This window comes from Varroa jacobsoni, unplaced genomic scaffold, assembly GCF_002532875.2.
Source record: "Varroa jacobsoni isolate VJ856 unplaced genomic scaffold, vjacob_1.0 scaffold_482, whole genome shotgun sequence".
Taxonomy (NCBI): domain Eukaryota; kingdom Metazoa; phylum Arthropoda; class Arachnida; order Mesostigmata; family Varroidae; genus Varroa; species Varroa jacobsoni.
Window position 1 is genome coordinate 31242 of NW_019213384.1, and position 18964 is coordinate 50205.

An 18964-nucleotide genomic window follows, 5' to 3' on the forward strand; every position below is an offset into this window, starting at 1 on the left:
TATGTATCGTTCCTTAGCATCCCACCATGCGGCCCCCTATAAACGCATATCGAACCTGCTAAGATTACTATATAGAGCTAATTTTTTTTGAGGTATACACTAGAAGTTTTGCTCAGTGCTCTGGTAGCTGAGCGGCTTTTGTACTTACACACAAATGGGACATTGTAGGTAAACATAGCGAAATTCTCATACCAAGAGCATATATGTTCACATCGACGCTTATTTTCCGCGAGCGAGAACGTTGTAAACAAACACATTAAAAACACCTATGCATCCCTGCACACCTGGAATGCAGAGGGGTGTTTGTTTGGCTGGCCGTTTTCCAGATTCAACTTATCTCAAGGGGGCAAACATTACAACACAAAAAAACAACGTGTGTTGGAAATTATCACAGCAAAGGCGTCTAGACCGATATGTCCTCTATCCACTTCGGAAACCTTTGTGAAATACTTTTCTACCACGACAGACAGAGTAGTACAATCTGATCCGAGTTTAGTTCGAGATTAGGATAGTGGTAAGCTATTTTTCTTTGAATGATTGCCAATATGCGGATACATCACTATTGTTATTATTATAGCCGTTTGTTGATTTCATTGTACTAAATAATTGAATTGCCGATCTGTAAACAGCAGATCTGCCATGTATTACTGGCTTTCCGTTAGCGGTGCATATGGTTCAACATGAATTATCAGATCAACATGTATCTGTTCAGATACATTGGGCTATGCCGCATAACCGATAATATGCAAAGCATCAGCCAAATACTCAAGGCACTATTTTGGGCAATGATCCATACTCGTACACAAGGATTTCGCCTTCCGTTACGCATCAGCTAAGAAATATTGTATACGCTGACATCGAATACCATAAACTCGAGCTTGACTCTGCAGCTTGCTAACAATCATCTAACCAAACTGTTTCATTTTTTCAAACAAACAATTAATTACAGGGCATAAATGATTGATCTACCTAAATTCAAGGACAAATGAGTTCACTCAGAAAAAAGTGCTTGGTGACGACCTGCCAAAATGAACGTTTAGGTACGGTGGTGGATTTTCGAAGATATAAAAGAAGCAAGAATTTCCAGCCTTCATTTCGTGCCTTGTCTGTAGTACTATACAGTTTCATTCAGACTAAAGGGAAAGCTAACTGTATGTCAGGATGTATATACAATCAGTGACCGTTTGGAGATAATCAACGCATGCTTCGAGACTTGAATTTATAGAAAAAAAATTAACGAATTTTTTTCTAGTGCTTTAACACTAGGCAAACATAAGCCAATACAAACGCGTTCAATCATCTATAGGGTTAAGATTTTATTTGAAATTATCAGGGAGAGTCGTTTTGAAGGTACTAATGTCACTTAAACGACTTCTTCACAGATAGTTACGTTTCGAGAGTTCGTGTACGTCAATGCAAATGTCCTTTGCGTAATATAATCTTCACTCCTGACCGTTATCTTGAGGGCATGCATATTAAACTGATTTATTTCGACAAACGCAACAGTTACCGAAATGATGAGTAAATATACGATTTTTTTTATAAATAAAAAGATATCGTCTTTTCGTTTATTATTATTAAACCGAAACTTTTTGTACATAATAATGATCACAAAAGAACAGAGATGCCTAAATATTTACAAGCGTATACCGATATCAGCACCGTTGACCGATACTTCACATTATCCTTCATTGAGTACATACAGTTTACAGTTTATCTACATATCGCAGACCTGTTGTTAATGTCCGTATCTATGTTTTTCCATGTTAGGTATTTGTGGTCATCTTTCTTGCCTGTTTCTCCCCCAAAAATAACCCAAGGTGGCTTTGAAGCCGTTTCAATAGTCCCTGTTATCCTTCGACAACGATTCTGCCTATTTTGAATGATAAAAAAGAGGACCTATTCACCGGGCAGGCGGACTACCGTTGTCTTATTGATCTGCCGAAAACTGTCCGCCCATGTTACCCATAAGTTACCATCATCCATATCACGTTGATCATTCGTATTTTCGATTAAGGTCTGTTTTTCCGGTTAAGACCGAAGACATCCTGAGAAAGGCTTCACCGTAGCGTTATTACATACTTACATTTACTAACTAGCCCAAAATCAAACATGCGTATTACATATAAACCATGCACCTGCTCGTCTGCTTGAGTGTTTTTCGTACAATTATGTATTTCCATTCGATAATATGCATTCTTGTAATGCTAAATGTATTGTCTTTTTCGCCTGTTGTCCGATTTCTCTTTTCCGTGTCTGTTACGTACACAATATGTATTTCTGCTCCCGTCCATCCAAATGGATTAACGTCGTCTGGATAGACTGAGTGAGTGAGTGTCTTCTGTCAGCGTTTGTCGCTTAACATTCGGGTCAATCGCTGTTGCTTAAATGTAATACAAAAGCGGTGTACAATATCTGATCTTTCTTTGTGTCTTGCGTTTTTCCAGCCTCTCCATTACACACTGTTGTTTGCAGGTTTTCCTTTACTACGATGGATGTTTATAGGGCCAATGAATCATCTTTATACAAGCTATCTATCTATCTATCTATCTATCTATCTAAACTGAGTAAACTTCCTTAGTTAGAGGTGCTAAGTCTTTGAAGAGAACTGAATAAAGCGAACACCCGCGGACGTCTCTATGGCCCTATCGTACAATATCGCACGCACTCGGGGGTGTGTCTCACGCTGGTGTGCGAAAAACCTCTTAAGAAGAGACGTATGGGGGGCAATTGAAGGGAGAGAGAACGGGAAGGATAATGCTGTACCTTTCTTGTCGACGAGAATCTACATATCATACAGACTACGTTAGATTGATATTTTGTTCTTTTGCATTTCGTCGACGCGTTGCCTTTAAAGATAGAAAAAAGTTTGTTATTCGTTGTCAAGGGCAAAGTAGAAGAGTTGATCGATATCCCTCACAATCATACGTACCCCACACAAATAGACAGTCATATGTCATATAGACCCACATCATCGACTACGCGAATGGATGTAAATGTTTCAGCAAATACAATAGTAATAGTAACTTCTAGTTGTGTTTTACGTTGGCGCGAATGACATCTTCCAGTCATTCTGGTTCGCACGCGCACACACACACACACACGCACACACATATGTATATATATCTTTAATATTAATCACATTTAAAAGATATGCTATATAATAATGGGTTACAGGTGGCGGGAAATGAACGAGCACAATCGTTTCGCTATTATACATAGAAAAGAAATGCTAGCCAACACAACCGGCCAGTTTATCGAAAGCGAAAGAATAGAAAAAAGATTATATAAAATGATGATAATGTTATGATTAGAGAAGATGACTTATGTTGATGATGATATAATTACTAGTAGCATACTATGTCGTAATGAATCAGTAGAAGAGTAATGGTCGTAGTAGTGATAATTGTAGTTGTGGTAGTAATATTAATGAAACTAGCTGCACCGAGATCCATTCCTGTCGCTGCTGCCGCGTTCACAGCAAACATCGAAAGAAGTGTTGAAGACAAGCTGAAGATATCTGTCGTTTTCGCAGCAATTCGTCTTCAGCGAAAGTAAAATTCCTTCGTCACCTAGCTTTCTCTCTCTCTCTCTCGCCGCCGCCACCGCCGCCGCTGCCGCCGCCGCCGCCGCCGCCGCCGCCAACTCCTTCCTTTCCGCTTCCTTTGATCCTTGCAATGAATGGATCGGCGTGTCATTGTATTAATGAAGGGTAGCCATCGACATAAAAATTCTTCGACTAATCGATCAGTTATTGTAATCACTAGCTAATTAGCCAGTTTTTAAATCTCGTCAGAGCCTTTCTAGTAGCGTCCTTAGAAAATGAAGGCCGTTTAGGAAGGGTAAATGGTTCGTTTCGTTTTTGGGTGAGTGGCTGCGACAGTGCGAACCGCGCGGATAACGACAGGCCAGTCACACAGGCTCTTTTCACTTGATCTGGACCCTTGAATTTGAATCGGTAGGTCTTGTACGGTCATGTTACCAGTCTAGGGGGTCTGTAGCACGTTCTAGCATTACGACAAATTTCATCTGCATGCGTGCTGCTCGAAACAGTCCTTGCTTGATTTGAATGCGCGTCCAGCATGAGGTAAAAGTATGTCTGTGTCTGTTCATGTGAAATGTGTATAGCTGCACATTATGAACAAAGCCGACGCGCGTTACTCATGTACTAGATTTGCTGTCGGTAACGGCGGCTGTGATCGGCGCCAGCCAATGAGACACCTTATCGAGACTCTGACTAGTAGCTGCTATCGGAGTTGTTGCTATGGTTCGAAGACAATGGATGATTGTACGGACCCTCCCAGCCCACGAACTCATCCACAATGGAGAGCGCTGGCGGTGTTAACGCATCAGGCAGCTCATCCTCGTACTCGGGCGGTTCATGAGGGGAGGGGGCGTCACGTTAGAGATTGGGCACGATGGTCTCATCGGCTGCTCCACCGGACATCGCCGAGTGAGCCGTTGAACAACGGTCACTGTCTTGAGTGTTGGCGTCCTCTGTAAGCAATGAGCCGTCAATTGGTCCGACGGCCGGCAGTAATCCCTGATTTCGCAGTTGAAGTTGTTGCTGCAACAGGTGCTGCTGCTTCTTGTAGTTGTTCTTGAGGGTCTGCCGCTTGTTACAGAACCATACCCGTACAACCTCTTTATCGTAGCCTAATCGTTCGGCTAAGGCGTTCATCTCGGCACTTGATGGATGTGTGTTGTCCTTGAAGTAACAGTTAAGCGTATTGATTGCTGCTGGTGCGAACGACGTCCGTCGCTTTCGTTTTTTGTTTGAATCAACTGCTGAATCTATAACGAAACAAATTTTCCAAAACGAACCGCAAGTAAAACCTATCAATATCATGTGAAGACAATTAATGCTCGGTAGCGTATACAAAGCCATGATGGGATGTCTGATACACGTTGGCTACTTTGTTTTGAACAAACGAACGAACTTCGACGAAGATGCCTGACAGTAATATCAATAAACATTACATGGTGGCTATTGCTTACCAGGTAGGTCAACGACTTCACAAGCTGTCCCGCTAGCGTTGTGTTTGTCTTCCATCTCTTTCATCCACCGCTCGAGGACAGGCTTGATCTTTTGTGCCGACTTTGGCGTGATATCGAGCTTCTCAAATCGACAAATAGCGCTTTGCGAATACGAAGGACCTTCGGTAGCCGAGAGCAGAACGCCAACTTGTGTTTGCGTCAAACCCAATGACAGGCGTCTCATTTTGAAAGCCCGCGCGAAATTCTTAATCTCCTCCAAGTTAATGCCATCCACAATGTTCGCTTCGGTTGAACTGATTACTGTAAACAAGAATAGGTCCGAACAAACCAATGTGAAGATCACCAGTAAAATAAATAAATATAAGTTCTAGGCAACTAAATATAGCCCGCACATAGGAGAACGGGATCAGCGTCTTTGACGAGCATTTTCCAGCCCTTTTCTTTTATCTATCAGATATAGTGATATGAGTAGTCAAAAATATACGATACGACAATAAGTCATCAGCTTCTGGTGCCTATAACTATCGAGTCCAGGTAATAGCCTACCTTGTTGCTGGGTCTCTTTGGATTCATCGGTTCCACCCGATTGAACTGAGCCAGGTCGGTTATCGTCGGTCGATTCGGCCGTTAGTAGCGCAGGTGGTGAAGGTGACAGGGGCGGAATGTTTGGCGTCTGTGGTACAACGATGCCACAATGCGAGCTCGCCACCTGCATCTGCTGCAGCTGTTGGACCGGGCTGTCGTCACCAACTTGTTGACGCCAATCATCGGCGGCTGCGGCAGCAGCTGCCGACGATAACGCCATACGCTTGGCAGCGCTTCCGCCGTTCAAATCCGATTTCGTGTCCATCGCTTCGACCTTGATCTCCGACTTGACAAACTGCCCTATCGAGATATTATGTATGCCCGTGAGAATCTTCGAGCCAGCCGATACTACCACAGAGTCCTGCAGCTGTTTCATCTTTAGCTGTGTAATGGACTCGATCGGCTCCGGCTTCGAGCCGATCCCAGCGCCACTGAGCGAATGGTCCATCTGTTGTTGCACGTTGTTGTGCGGACCCGTCGTTGTAGCGTGATTTTTGTTATTGTTGTTGTGGTTGTTCATACTGTTAATGTTCATATTGTTGTTTAAGTTATTACTATTAGTGGCGCCGTTCGTCAGTTGACTGGTCGGTAGTATCGTCGTGGTCGCGGCTGTTGAATGCTGTGTAGTATTATTATTACTATTAGCGAGTGGCACCGATGTTACGGGTGTCGCTGACACCGTGATCGCCGTCAGAGCTGCTGCTGCTGCTGTTGTTGTTGTTGTCGTCGGTGTAACAGCAGCAGCAGCGGCAGCAGCTGCTGCTGCTGCTGCTGCTGCTGTCAATGTATGTGTGGTAGCTGTCGATGACTTCTCAATTTTCGGGGATTTCGCGGCCAGCTTGCCTGTGTTGGTCGAGAGCAGGTGCACGCCAGCGGGTCCATTATTCATAATGTTGCTACTGCTGTTGCTAGTACCGCTGCTGTTGTTATTGTTGTTCGTTACCGAAGCAGTGCTAGTTGAAGTCTGGGCTCCAACTACCAAGCCATTCCAGCCATTTTGCTGCTGCTGCTGCTGTTGCTGCGTGCTAGCGCCGTGAATCCCCGCTGCCACGTTTTTTGACGTCACCATGACGACAGTTTGACCGCCGGACAATTGCTGACTTGTCGGCTGCGAGGCGCTCACGACGATGTTTCCTGTCAGTCCATTCACCTGCAGCTGGGGCAGATGATTATTGGGAACCATGATCGCTTTCTGACCACCGCTCAGTTGAATCTGCTGCAGCTGAGGGCCAGTAATAGTCTGCTGCTGCTGCTGCTGCTGCTGCTGTTGCTGCTGCTGCTGCTGCTGCTGGGGCGCCTGTAGCGATGTTACCTGTTGAGCATTTTGCTGCTGCTGTTGTTGAGGGCCCTTTTGCAGCTGCTGACGTTGGATAGATACTTGTTGCGGCTGTAGCGAGCTTTGCTGCTGCTGCTGCTGAGGTGAAACAACCTGCTGCTGTGGTTGTTGTGTTTGGAACTGCTGTTGTTGTTGTTGAAGCTGCTGTAACTGTTGTTGAGCAGCCTGCTGGGCCGTCTGTTGCTGAGTGGCGTTCGTTTGCTGCTGCTGCTGCTGTTGTATCTGCTGTGTCCCACTGTCGGCACTATTAACTTGCTGTTGTTGGGCGGCTGCAGTTCCTACTGCTTGTATCTGCAGCGTCTGAATATTGCTGTTGGCCATTTGCTGAGGCTGCTGCTGCTGCTGCTGCTGCTGCTGCTGCTGTTGCTGTTGTTGTTGCTGCTGTGATGGCTGGCCAAGTGGCGTTTGACTGGCAATCGTGAACAGCTGACCTCCAATCGAGACGGGTATTAGCTGTTGGCCATGCGGACTCTGAATTTGGATATGCTGACCACCTGCTCCAGCCATAGTGATGGTGGCATTCTGGCCGATACGCACGGGCTGTGCGCCCTTCGGTATCGTGACCTGCTGCACAGTGGATGCGTTGCCGGTCGCCTGTACAGCGGGCCTGGATATAACCACCTGTGCACTTCCAGTCGCATTCTGAACAGCGGACACATTAACCGTGCCCGTAACCTGACTCACGGGCACGACTTGCGCTAATGAAGCAGATGCATCCTGGGAGCTTATTGTCGTTCCACGCTGTTCAACCTGAACAAACCAAATAGACACTTCAGTGTCAGTATCCTATTATTTAATCCCATGATCACTGTCCCCGTGATCTTGCGGAATGCGTTTGTCTGCTAAACGTGGGAGCAGGTAGTCCAGGTTTGAATAAGGCCGTAAACATACTTCGTTTGGTTGGAATAAATGCTTAACGCCTCAGCTAATGCCGTACGTAAAAGAAAAAAATGCCCCTTGCTACTAGTTACTAAGCAGCATCCGCGAACGGCATTACAATACGATATTGAACTATACCGTAATAACATCTCAGAACAGTGGAAATGCGACAGGTGCGAGTTGCTAACGTTATGCCGGCATCCGAATCGAAAAGGACAAATTGAAATAAAAAAAAAACACTTCACCGTTTACCCACCTGCTGCGACTGCATCTTGACCTGTTGTACGACTTGGGCAACTTTGGCGTTCGCCAACTTTTGCGGCGAAGCGTCCGTTGTCGCTGGAACAGTAGTCAGCTGCGAATTATGGAACACTGTTTGGCCTGCCGGCGAAAGTTGGCTAACCTGATGCGGTGGTTGGGTCATTTGGAGCTGCACCGTCGTTGTTTGCTGTTGCTGAGGGTGTATTGCTGTCGGCTGAGCTGTTGACACTTGCACTTGCTGTACTTGAACGAGCTGCTGTGCCTGTTGCTGCTGCTGCGTCTGTTGTAGAGACTTTCCGGCCTGTTGAGAGGTGGGGCTTGCCAGTGAGATGCCTTGTTGTTGGGTTTGCGCCGGTGTTTGGGTAACATTTGCCTGCTGCTGCTGCTGCTGCTGCTGTTGCTGCTGCTGCTGCTGCTGCTGCTGCTGCTGCTGCTGCTGAGGTTGTTGTTGTTGTTTGGGCTTTGGAGCGATCGGCAGAGGGCCTTTCTGTGTGGGCGTCGTAGGGGTAGCCGCAGGCGCTGGAGAGGCTGTGGGTGTAGCTACAACACTTGCTGTGATCGTCCCCTGCGGAGCAGCAGTAGCCCCTTGGGGCACACACGCGATCTGCGTTCCTTGCGGGGTCTGAAATAGCGTGACACATCAAGACAACAACATAACGCCTTATGTGTGTTACTTTTTAACGTTAGCTTTCAGGAAGAGAACGCGTAGCTGCGCAGGTAAATCATAGCAAGAAAAGCAAAACCAACATCTCAACATTAACAAAAAACACGACAACACTAACATTGGAGTAAGTAACGATGCGCAGCACAATGGATGGACAACAAGGGCGGATTGTGTGAGACACAAAAAACATGCCATCTACCGATAACTTTTCTACCAATAAGCGTTAATATTAAAAAGCATCTATGAAGGCCACACATCAAAAGTATTACTACACCGAAGGTGCCATCACACTGTACCGGCCTTGGGTCCTCGATGCATCTTATTTGTAGAAAAGAAATACGGGATAAACCACGAATTATGCAAAAGTTACAGTTACTGCTCGAACGTATCCGTAGCCTCGAGGCGTTACCTGAAGGCACTAACTAGGCCATTCATTATCAACAGGTCCCCTATCGTCAAGGACAACAACAGGAGTGTATAGATATCGGATGATTGTCACAAGCAGGAGATAGTGATAATGATGATGATCACTGACAATAATACCGCTGTTACTTTTCTGTTGTACAGAGATCGTATCTCTGCAGGGTAGCCACGGGAATCAAGCGGGTTCATAAACACCTGATGCATAGAATTGGATAGTGGGTATTGCAGGAGAGACATAGAGGGTTCGTTGCCGTTGGCAACCTCAATCGCTTGATATTTGCTTATTAATTAGGAATCGATTGGAAAGTTTAGAATAGCTAACAACTACAAATTGCAATGCTATAAAATAAAATCGGGATGGATTACTAGCAATACAACATTATCGTATTGGGGCTGTAGGGTTGGGCATCTCTAAAGCATCCACTGATCAGACGGCCCCTTACCATGATTGTCACTCGACGCGCCTTAAGCACTTCGCCGAGGCTGCCCGCCTGTATTAGTTTCCATTCACCAGGAGAGCGGTGGTGGAACGCGTATTAGCGCAACGAATTTGGCAAAAGAACATACCAGAAAATATGTCATATAACTTTTCATGAAGTTAAATAACCCCAAAAAGAGCCCACGATAATCTCAGTGAGCTTTACTTTTTAACAAGCAGCACTCACAGGGCAACTCAGAAGTCTGTGAGACATTTTTTTGTGAACATTCGTAACGGGCAATATCGTCCTCGGGCTAATAAACGTGACAAAAGCCCCCCCCCCCCCCCCCCGCCAAAAAAAACAAAAAAAATAGCGAGTCTAACTTTTGCAATAAAATGTCATCATGACATAAACTAGCATTGATGTTCCAGTTCCTAACGATTAGAAATTTTTGATGTACCTCTGAATTACCCTGCCCGGTTGGCTGAGGTTCAGATTTCTTTATATATATATATACGTCCATTTTCAACTGGACGAGTTACACAGAGGGGGAATTTATTGTTTACCCACAATTTTCCACATGTTACCCCTACTGATATACATAGAGATGACCTCTAATAATTAATATAAGTGAATCTGGCACAATGCAATAATAATAATTGTGGGCTGGTGACGGTTCGCGGCTCGTTAGTGCAATCTTATGTTCGAACTTCTGGTAATAAACATGTAAAATATATATCATAAGTGTGCTCCTATGGGCAGCGCAAAATCACCCTAATCTGCTGTTCTCGCTCTGACGTTCCATCAACGTACCTGCGTAGCAATCTGTATCGTCTGCTGCGGGGCGAGCTGATGTCCCGCTGGCGCAATATTGACAATTTGTCCATTTGGTAGCTGTATGAGTTGGCACGCAGGCTGTGCCGGGGGAAGAGCAGGCTGCGGTGCTGGCGCTGTGATCGCAATCAATTGCCCATTTGGCGTGGCGAAGAACTGTTGCGTGGTTTGCGGCTGAGGGGCCTGCTGCAGCGTCTGCTGTAGCTGGTTGAGCTGTTGCAGCTGCTGAATTTGAGCTACGATTGGCTGGGCGGCCGCAGCAGCAGCAGCTGTTGTCGCACGAGGTCCGCCAGCCTGAACGGCACCTGTGGTGGTAGTTGCCCCTGCAGCTGCTGCGGCTGCTGCCGCAGCAGCTGCCGCTTGCACCTGTCCAACCGCCGTCGGGTCCACCGCTCCAGCAACGGCTTGTTGTTGCTGCTGCTGATGCTGCTGCTGCTGCTGCTGTTGCTGTTGTTGCTGTTGCTGCAGGAACGCCTGTACAATGGCCTGCTGCTGAAGGGCGGCGATCAGCTGTTGTTGCTGTTGGACCTGCAGGAAATGTGCCAGAGTGTTGGCGTACAGCCCACCATTAGGCTGAGCGATCATCTGTACACCCCCAGCCGTACTGCCCGGCAGTTGAATGAACTGGGGCGCGCCATTCGCTCCAGGCACGATGATTTGTTGGCCAGGTTGTGCTGCAAATTAGCAAATTACAGGAAAAATTGCGAATAAAGTAGAATTATTATGATCGTTTATCAGGAATGGCCGACGATGATCGTTGGTCCCGACTCATTGCAGACAGCAGTAATAATAATGCCAACAGGAAGTTAATCCGATCTTACATATACACACACCATATGACACCTTCCTAAGACACATCAGACTGAAGAGGTGCTGTTGTTACAATCGCGAAGAATCAAAATGCGTCTATCTTATTCGTTTCGCTCGCTGGATCATCGTTTTTTTTTACCGAACAAAACAACCCACTTAGAATATCGAGTCTTCTTCCTCTCCTCAATCACTCATAGGCATTAAAAAAAGTAGATGGCATCATGCAGAGACATAAATAGTTCAGCTATCAGCTCACTACTAACCGAGCATAAGGCCAGCAGTATTTTGCAACAGTTGTGGCTGGGCGGCTGCAATGACGAACGGCTGCTGTGGGGTCGCCTGTTGTTGAGGCTGCGCTGCCTGGCCAGGTTGTGCTGTCGTGATGGTTACCTGCTGGGGCGCCTGCCCAGCTGCCGCGTGGGCTGCAGCTGCCTGTAACTGCATTCCTGCGAGTTGTTGGGCGGCCGTCGATTGTTGAACAGCGGCCTGCTGCTGATCGTTTGCCTGTTGCAGAAGCTGCTGGGATAACTGTGTGGTATTAAACACACAATCGAAACGAACGTCGTTAGATTCGAATCTTCGGATGCTATTTACTTAATCCTATCGAGTGGCTCTACTAACAAACGACAAAGCATAGTATGATCATTTTATGAGTGCAAGATTATTTATACGACATTCGCTACTCTGGTAGAATAACGCAAGTGTTTGCAATATCACATAGACGATTGTCGATAAATACTGTGAGAAATGTTTTCTACAGATTATAAATTTATGTACACCGTCACAGTATGGCACAATCACACATATTACAGGTATGAGGTGTCTGCCATGTTAGTAATGCTTTCCGCGTGCCATGCGAGAATACAATTTTGCCTTGTCAGAGCAAATAAAGTCGCTTGCGGCCTGATCACGAACCCGACGACGTAAGTTAGCGATCTGCCTCGGAGCAGGTTGTTAAACACAAGTTCCTCACATAGAAATTTTTCGAACTTATAATGACAAACAAACGGCAACTCCATAAGATGCGAGACAAGATTTGACGGATAAAGTTTTTCTTTTACGAGTCTACATGTTCCCACTTCTAATAGGAATCTACATAGTGCATATATAACGAGGAGGCAATATCTGCACGGTTTTAGGTAGACTTTTATGAAATTAAGAGGAAATTATCTCAATAGCCTATAGCGAAGTGTTATTTCGGACAAACTCTAACCACAAACAGTTTCTTGCGAAAAAAACTGGAAACAAATGCGACAAGACGGAGTCCAACATCCAATAAAATAGATAAGTAAAACGATTGAATGCGGACTCCTTTCAAAGGCACTTCTAATACCTCCGTGTAGCAATCAGCAGAGATGCTGTCGATGCAATTAACGCGGAATACGGATTGGAAACCCAAGAAGACAATCAACGGTCGTTGCGGTTTGTGAAGTGTCGCAAAGAGATGAGGTCATATACGTTCGAGACAGCAGCCAACAGTATTTCAAATAAAAACGGCTTATGGCAGTTTGGGATTATGGTTCTGTTCGGGTGACCTATCCTGTAGCTAACCGAATAGGTCACTGTGGACAGACGAGTCTTGTTTGCGTGTTGCGCAGTATTCGGCCAGAAAATGGACATTGTGCCCCGACTAGCCTATCTAGTCGTAACATTTCCCTTCTCTCGATTACTTATCACCTTAGCGCTGTCAACGGTTATCAGAATAGATAAATCATCCTTGACTTCCGAGATTGAAAGCAGTATTTTATACAATCCTCAGATTCCATGATACTCGTCTTAAATAATAAACACTTCTGTTTCGACTGGCAACTTTGTAAATGACCCCGTAGCTTGCACGTAGCAGCTTCAGTCGATCGCGACGGCAGGTCTAGCAGCGCTCATAAACATTTCATGGAGTGTGTTATTAGCAACAAGACTGAGATGATTTACAAGCAATTTATATTGAAACCTCTTGTTCCAATTGGACAAACGTAAACCACGATTTCACGATAGCTCGCCTTCGAGATAAAGCACGAACGTCTTCAGCAGAGGTTATTTCATCAGAGCATAATAATGACTTGGAAAATTTTCCATCTCCAACTATAATCTTCGTACAAGCACGTTTGAAAGGTTTACAATTAAATTGACATTTTTCTTATTATAGGGTTCTATTCTTTCTCTCTCTTCTTTTTTGTTCATTACATTGTATATATCAATACCCGTGCTGTTTCTATAGACCCTCTGAATTTCCTGAGCACAAAATAAAAACACACGCTATTAAAATTTCTAGATCGCAAACGAAGCCACCAAATTAGACACTCGAGAAACGTAGAGATTGATTCTTGTACACAGACGACAAATATATAAAGCCTAATTTACGAAACGGAACGATGCAGTTAGTTCAAACACATCGTCCACACAAAAATCACTACGCGCATAACGAAGAGATGCCTGCAGCAAGGATGAAGGGCTGGGCAACTTCGGTTTTTGTTCACTCATACGTGAATTGGGCGTACCTTTAGCCAGCTGATAACGTGCAGCTGTTTCGGTTCCTACACATCACCCGCCCGCTGTTAAGAAAGGGTACACAATTGCTTGTTTTGCTTAGACTCGAGCGGCGACAGCCTTCTGTCTTTCGAACAGCTGACAATGATCAGTAGAAGATCATGACATAGTCCAAGACATCGGTGCAGCTCTTAACTCCCTGACCAGCGGCTGTGACGTTCTACCTCTTGCGCTTCACGAATAGCATTTTGAGGAACTTTTGAACACGACTGCTTCACGTTTAGTTGATTCGATGGTAAGCAAAAGTTGCATCCAAGGTTATCTTTTGCTAAGGGAGATCATACACCACGGCTTACCAACAGCGCTAAATGTACCTGATAAAAGTAAGCTTCGGTTCTCTTTCAGTTGAAAGACTTACTGAACTGTATATGACTATAAAGAAAATACACATTTCCTGTTATCCAGGTAATCTACATTTAACTAAAGCAGGTGACGATCTTTCTATAGACCGAAACGAAGTATTGCTCATACTTACAGTCGCTTGCTGTTGGCCTTGTTGCTGTGTGGCCTGTTGTGCCTGCTGTTGTTGTTGCTGCGGCTGTTGTTGTTGCTGCGACTGTTGCTGCTGTTGTTGTTGTTGTTGCGATGCCGCCTGAACCGTCTGGAGCTGCAAACCAGCAGTTGCTCCTGTCGCCTGCGCGGCAACCTGTTGAGTGCTACCCTGATTGATAGCGAGTTGCTGTTGTATGGCAGCCTGTAATTGTTGTTGTTGTTGCTGCTGCTGCTGCTGCTGTTGCTGTTGTTGTTGAGTCCCCGCTGTGGCCTGCTGCACAAGCTGCTGCAATTGGAGTTGCTGGCCAGCCGCTTGAAGATGGGGCTGTAGATGGTTAACTTGCTGTTGCAGGGCGGCGGTTTGTTGAAGCTGCAGCTGTTGTTGCTGATGCTGCTGTTGTTGCTGCTGCTGTTGAGGGTCTATGTGTTGTACGAGCTGTCCCTGTTGAGCCTGTTGGCTGAGATGCTGGCCCAAATGTTGCTGCTGCTGCTGCTGTACCTGCACCTGTTGCTGCTGTTGTTGTTGTTGCAGATGCAGCTGCTGCAGCTGTTGTTGGTGTTGATGTTGAAGCTGATGTTGCTGCTGTTGGTCAGCGGTTGCCGCTGTCAGTTGGCCTGGCTGCTGCTGTTGCTGCTGTGCAGTCGTTCCCAACTGACCATCAGCCGTGATGCACTGTTGGCCAAGCTGTCCGACCTGGCCAACCTGTTGTAGCTGGCTATGTCCGACCTGCCCGGCCTGATTCGTCTGAAGGACAATCTGCGTGTTTAATGACATATGCTGTCCTAGTTGCTGCTGTTGTTGTTGTTGTTGCTGCTGTTGTTGTTGTTGTTGTTGCTGGTTGTTGGCGACACCGACCAGCTGTTGATGCTGTTGAGAGCTGACCCCAACACCGACGGCAACCTGCTGTCCATTGGCCATCTGCTGCTGCTGAGTGGGGTCAAGCTGTTGCTGAACCAGTTGTTGCTGTTGTACACCAACGCCAACTCCAATTTGTTGTTGTTGTTGTTGAGCTCCATGCATTTGCTGTTGCTGCTGTTGGCCGATTTGTTGCTGTCCGTTTAGCTGCATCTGCTGATGTGTTTGGCCGTTCAGCTGTTGGATCTGTTGAGAACTGAGCTGCTGGGTCTGCTGGCCATTCAGGTGCATGTGTTGCTGACTTTGGTCATCTAATGCAGACAGGTGGCCAGAAACCTGCTGCCCGCCCTGGCTTAGCTGACCAAGGGTGGCCTGCAGTGTGGCCTGGTCCAAGTGACCCAGGCTGAGCGTTTGCTGGGTTTGTCCGCCCACATGACCTCCGTGCGTCTGTAAAAGCTGGTTGCAGTCGAGTAGCTGCGCCAACTACAAGTACCGGCAAGAATACAAATTGAACAGGGTAGGATGTTAAAGTATGTTCGCAAAGCAGTCAGTCGATGAACCAGTTTGCCACAGCGACTCCAAGTTTATTGAAAGTACACTGAGACTAAAACTTGTTATCACATAAGTATCGACCAGATACTATCTACACGAAAATGGTTACATCCGTTTAGCGCTAAGCACCCATCAAGATATTCCGTATAGTTAAAATGATATAAACAGGCCAATTAGTAGACTCATAATCGTCATCCACAACTCTCTCATATGGTCAGAGGCAAAATCGAAAAATATTTAGAAAGGCTAACTTTAATGTTAAGTCTAAAAGATTACCCTGCACACTTAAGCTATTCATAACAGCAGTAAACGCGGCAGAGTTCGACATACTATTGCTAAAAATGCCCGTGACGTTGCAAGAGGATTCATGTGCTGTGATTCAAACCACACAACAATAGCCCCACGCGTTCAGACGCGTCGGACTTTGCCTGATTAAATATGCTACCAATAAAAGCTGTCGATTAATCTATCAAAGTCAACCATCGTAACGGCTACGAGGATACCTTTCCCCCCGGAGGCATGACCGACAGGGAAATCTTCAGAATCGTTTGCAATAAAACCTATTGAACGACAGGTTACTGAAATTCGGCTGCAGGTGTACAAGCGCGTAAGCTGATCGATCAAGGTAGCTTCTTTGGAATACCTATACAACGACGAACCAATAAGAGTGAGCGGCAAATGAACAGTGCGAAAAAAAAATAGATCATCATTTTGGGTTTTCTAGTCTCTGGTATATTGCTGGCAAGGAATAGACCACAAGAAATGAGCGCGTGTGGAAAGATCTATTCAACACCAATATCAATATTATTTCACACAAAATTTGCTTGGTCCTATACGGTAATCCGCGAACAGCTTAGGAGAGAATCTTTGCATTGATATGTCCTTTTAAAGGCACATGGACAAATTCAACTCCCTGTGACCGTTGGCTGACAGCGAGCGATACAAATAACAAAAGCAACTAACAGCAGAAGAAGCTGCAGGTGTCACCTCCTTGGCGTATAAAAAAGAAACAATGAAAGCTGACAGCATGAACCAGCGCGGGAATGAACTCGCGGGTAAAATCTGAGATATATATAGTATGAACTCAAATTATCTCTGCCACAAAACGCGGAGGCCTAGGCACACCGGCATTACGTGCCTTAAAACCCCATGTAATTTTTGTACGTAAACAGTTTGCTAGCATATAAGGCATGTGCACAAGGATAGCTTGCGCAAGCGACAGGAGATACGCAAAACTACGTTCTGCTAGATACTACTGAGTAAATGTTATATTTCGTAGAACGCGTTCAGTCCTGGGGTGGTTTTTGTAAACTACGCGTGGTCTGCAATTACTATACGTCAATAGAATATGCGCTAGCGTCGATGTGAACAACTCACCTGGGCCGTGTTATGACTGGGATCTTCATACTGGGTTGTTGCGTACTGATTACCACCTGCCTGAAGTTGTTGGCCAAATGCGTCTCCAGCGAGCAGGCCCATACCATCCACGGTTGTAGTGGAGCCATCACGGCTTACGTCGTAGGCCCCTTGCTCAAAACTGGGCCCAAACAATGAAATGCCCAAGAGAAGGGTGTATTAGTAGATTATCGATAGATTCGAGTAAACAGAGTGCAATTTTAGATATGCTTACAGAAAAGGTAATTTTACATTTTGCAACTGAGATGAATTACTCATCGCTATAATATTAGAACTTTACCATACTTAAAGTTCTCATATACGCGGACGCGCAGTTACCTACGGTTAACAATTTTACATTTCTAGCGTTACAATTTTAAGATCAAAATAACTGACTTCTTGTAGCTATTCGACTCACATAGTTGTGTGAATGTATATAAGATTTGATGCTTACTGCGTCTGATTTTGGTATACGCCGGCGGCATTCGCTCCCGCTGCCGCAAGCTTAAAGTCGTGCTGGCCAAACTCGTGTGCGGTAACCGCTCCTTGGGCATCGATGCCCGAGCTGATTGTCGCTGTTCCTAATGGGCCAGCTCCAATCTGCTGTTGTGCCTGCTGCTGTTGAGGTCCGCATTGTTGAAGCTGCCGGATGACATCCTGAAAGGCGTCCTGCGACATTCCGGGCTCCCAAACGGCCGAGCTGGCAAGGGCAGCTGCTGCCTCTTGTTCTATTGACACCGCCCAGTCTATTAGGGCCGTGAGAGGCCCGTGGGAGCGCGAGGAGAAGGCCCCTGATCACGGCCTTCTAAATGCCTTTGCACCTTTTTCGTTGCACCTAAATTCGCAAAACACAACAACGAAAACCAAACAACATATATCAGAGTGCATTAGTATCAACAGATTCGACAAAGACAAATGGAATGTAAAGAATGGTAGGAAAGCCCACATTACGCGTGCACATATGTAACGTCCAATAAGATAATTTTATTTTGTATGATATTATTTTTTGCTAAATGTGACAGTGATAACGCTGTTTATTAGCGTTCTAATATCAATGTGTTACGCAGCTTGGTGCTAATTTATCGTAGAAGAATTGGCTAGAACAAAGAAGTTCTTTCGAATACGCTTACACTGTATCGTGCTACAGTACTTGAAGATTATTTCATAAAGCAAAATGACATTTACGTTGTATCAACAGCAGCACAAAAAATATATAAGTTGATTTCGTATATGTTAAGTGTTGACTAATAATAAGTGTCTTCGTTAAAAACTTTACGTAGAAATTAACTGAAGCAGCAAAGTATAGTGTCGGCAATATCTAAACGATTTAATATGTATCATCACTGTCGTAAGATTGAAGACCACTCGTCGAGTATAGAAACTGGCTAAGCACCAGTTACAGAAAAACCATATATAAAAAACAGTAATTCATTGACACTATCGATCTATTGTACAACATCGACACAAGCGTCAATAAGCCTCATTGAAAAATAATAATATATTTTCGGAAAATAATAGTGTGTACGCTCAATTTTTACGGTCCGAATTGCTGCAGACTGGGTAGCCTAAATTAGTTTCTCTAGCTTAAAGCTGATTTCACTTTTACGACACTATATTTCTGTTACTAATGGTTGTAGCGTTTTGTTAGTCGCGCCTAAGGCCACTTCAGAAAGCCTTATTCTCTGGGCAGTCTTCTAGCACTGCATATCGCAACGGCGGTTAATGGTGGAACATGCTACGTCAAAACGACTAAGGCAGTCTAGGGACTACTTCCATTAATAACATGTGTATGTAAACAACTATATGGTAACAATAAAAATAGGGGAACAAATCTTGCGTATCCGGATCTGGTGCGCGGTTTCACGATCGAATATCCACCCCGGGAGTCAGTCAATGACGCTTCTCAAGGAAAGCAG

The 18964-nt window shown here is 45.3% G+C and overlaps 1 protein-coding gene and 2 long non-coding RNA genes across 4 annotated transcripts in view; 2 read left to right on the forward strand and 1 right to left on the reverse strand.

Moving 5' to 3' along the window:
- Nucleotides 1-842: 842 nt before the first annotated feature.
- LOC111260833 (uncharacterized) lies at nucleotides 843-1896 on the forward strand. Its single transcript, XR_002680570.2, has 2 exons — nucleotides 843-1040; nucleotides 1383-1896. It is a non-coding gene; the product is annotated as an uncharacterized LOC111260833 (long non-coding RNA).
- Nucleotides 1765-17877, reverse strand: LOC111260828 (uncharacterized). Its single transcript, XM_022833866.2, has 9 exons — nucleotides 17503-17877; nucleotides 17031-17190; nucleotides 14229-15584; nucleotides 11473-11737; nucleotides 10379-11073; nucleotides 8055-8681; nucleotides 5545-7669; nucleotides 4999-5298; nucleotides 1765-4794 (listed from the first exon to the last, which is right to left on the reverse strand). The coding sequence occupies exons 1-9, from the start codon at nucleotides 17724-17726 to the stop codon at nucleotides 4403-4405; spliced, it is 6144 nt and encodes a 2047-aa protein (XP_022689601.1). The 5' UTR covers nucleotides 17727-17877; the 3' UTR covers nucleotides 1765-4402.
- Nucleotides 13288-18964, forward strand: part of LOC111260832 (uncharacterized) — a 31230-nt gene continuing 25553 nt past the window's right edge. Inside the window, exon 1 of one of the 2 annotated variants that reach the window (XR_002680568.2) lies at nucleotides 13288-13988. This is a non-coding gene — a long non-coding RNA (uncharacterized LOC111260832). The remainder of the gene's footprint in view (nucleotides 13989-18964) is intronic. The other variant, XR_002680569.2, reaches the window with a different exon arrangement.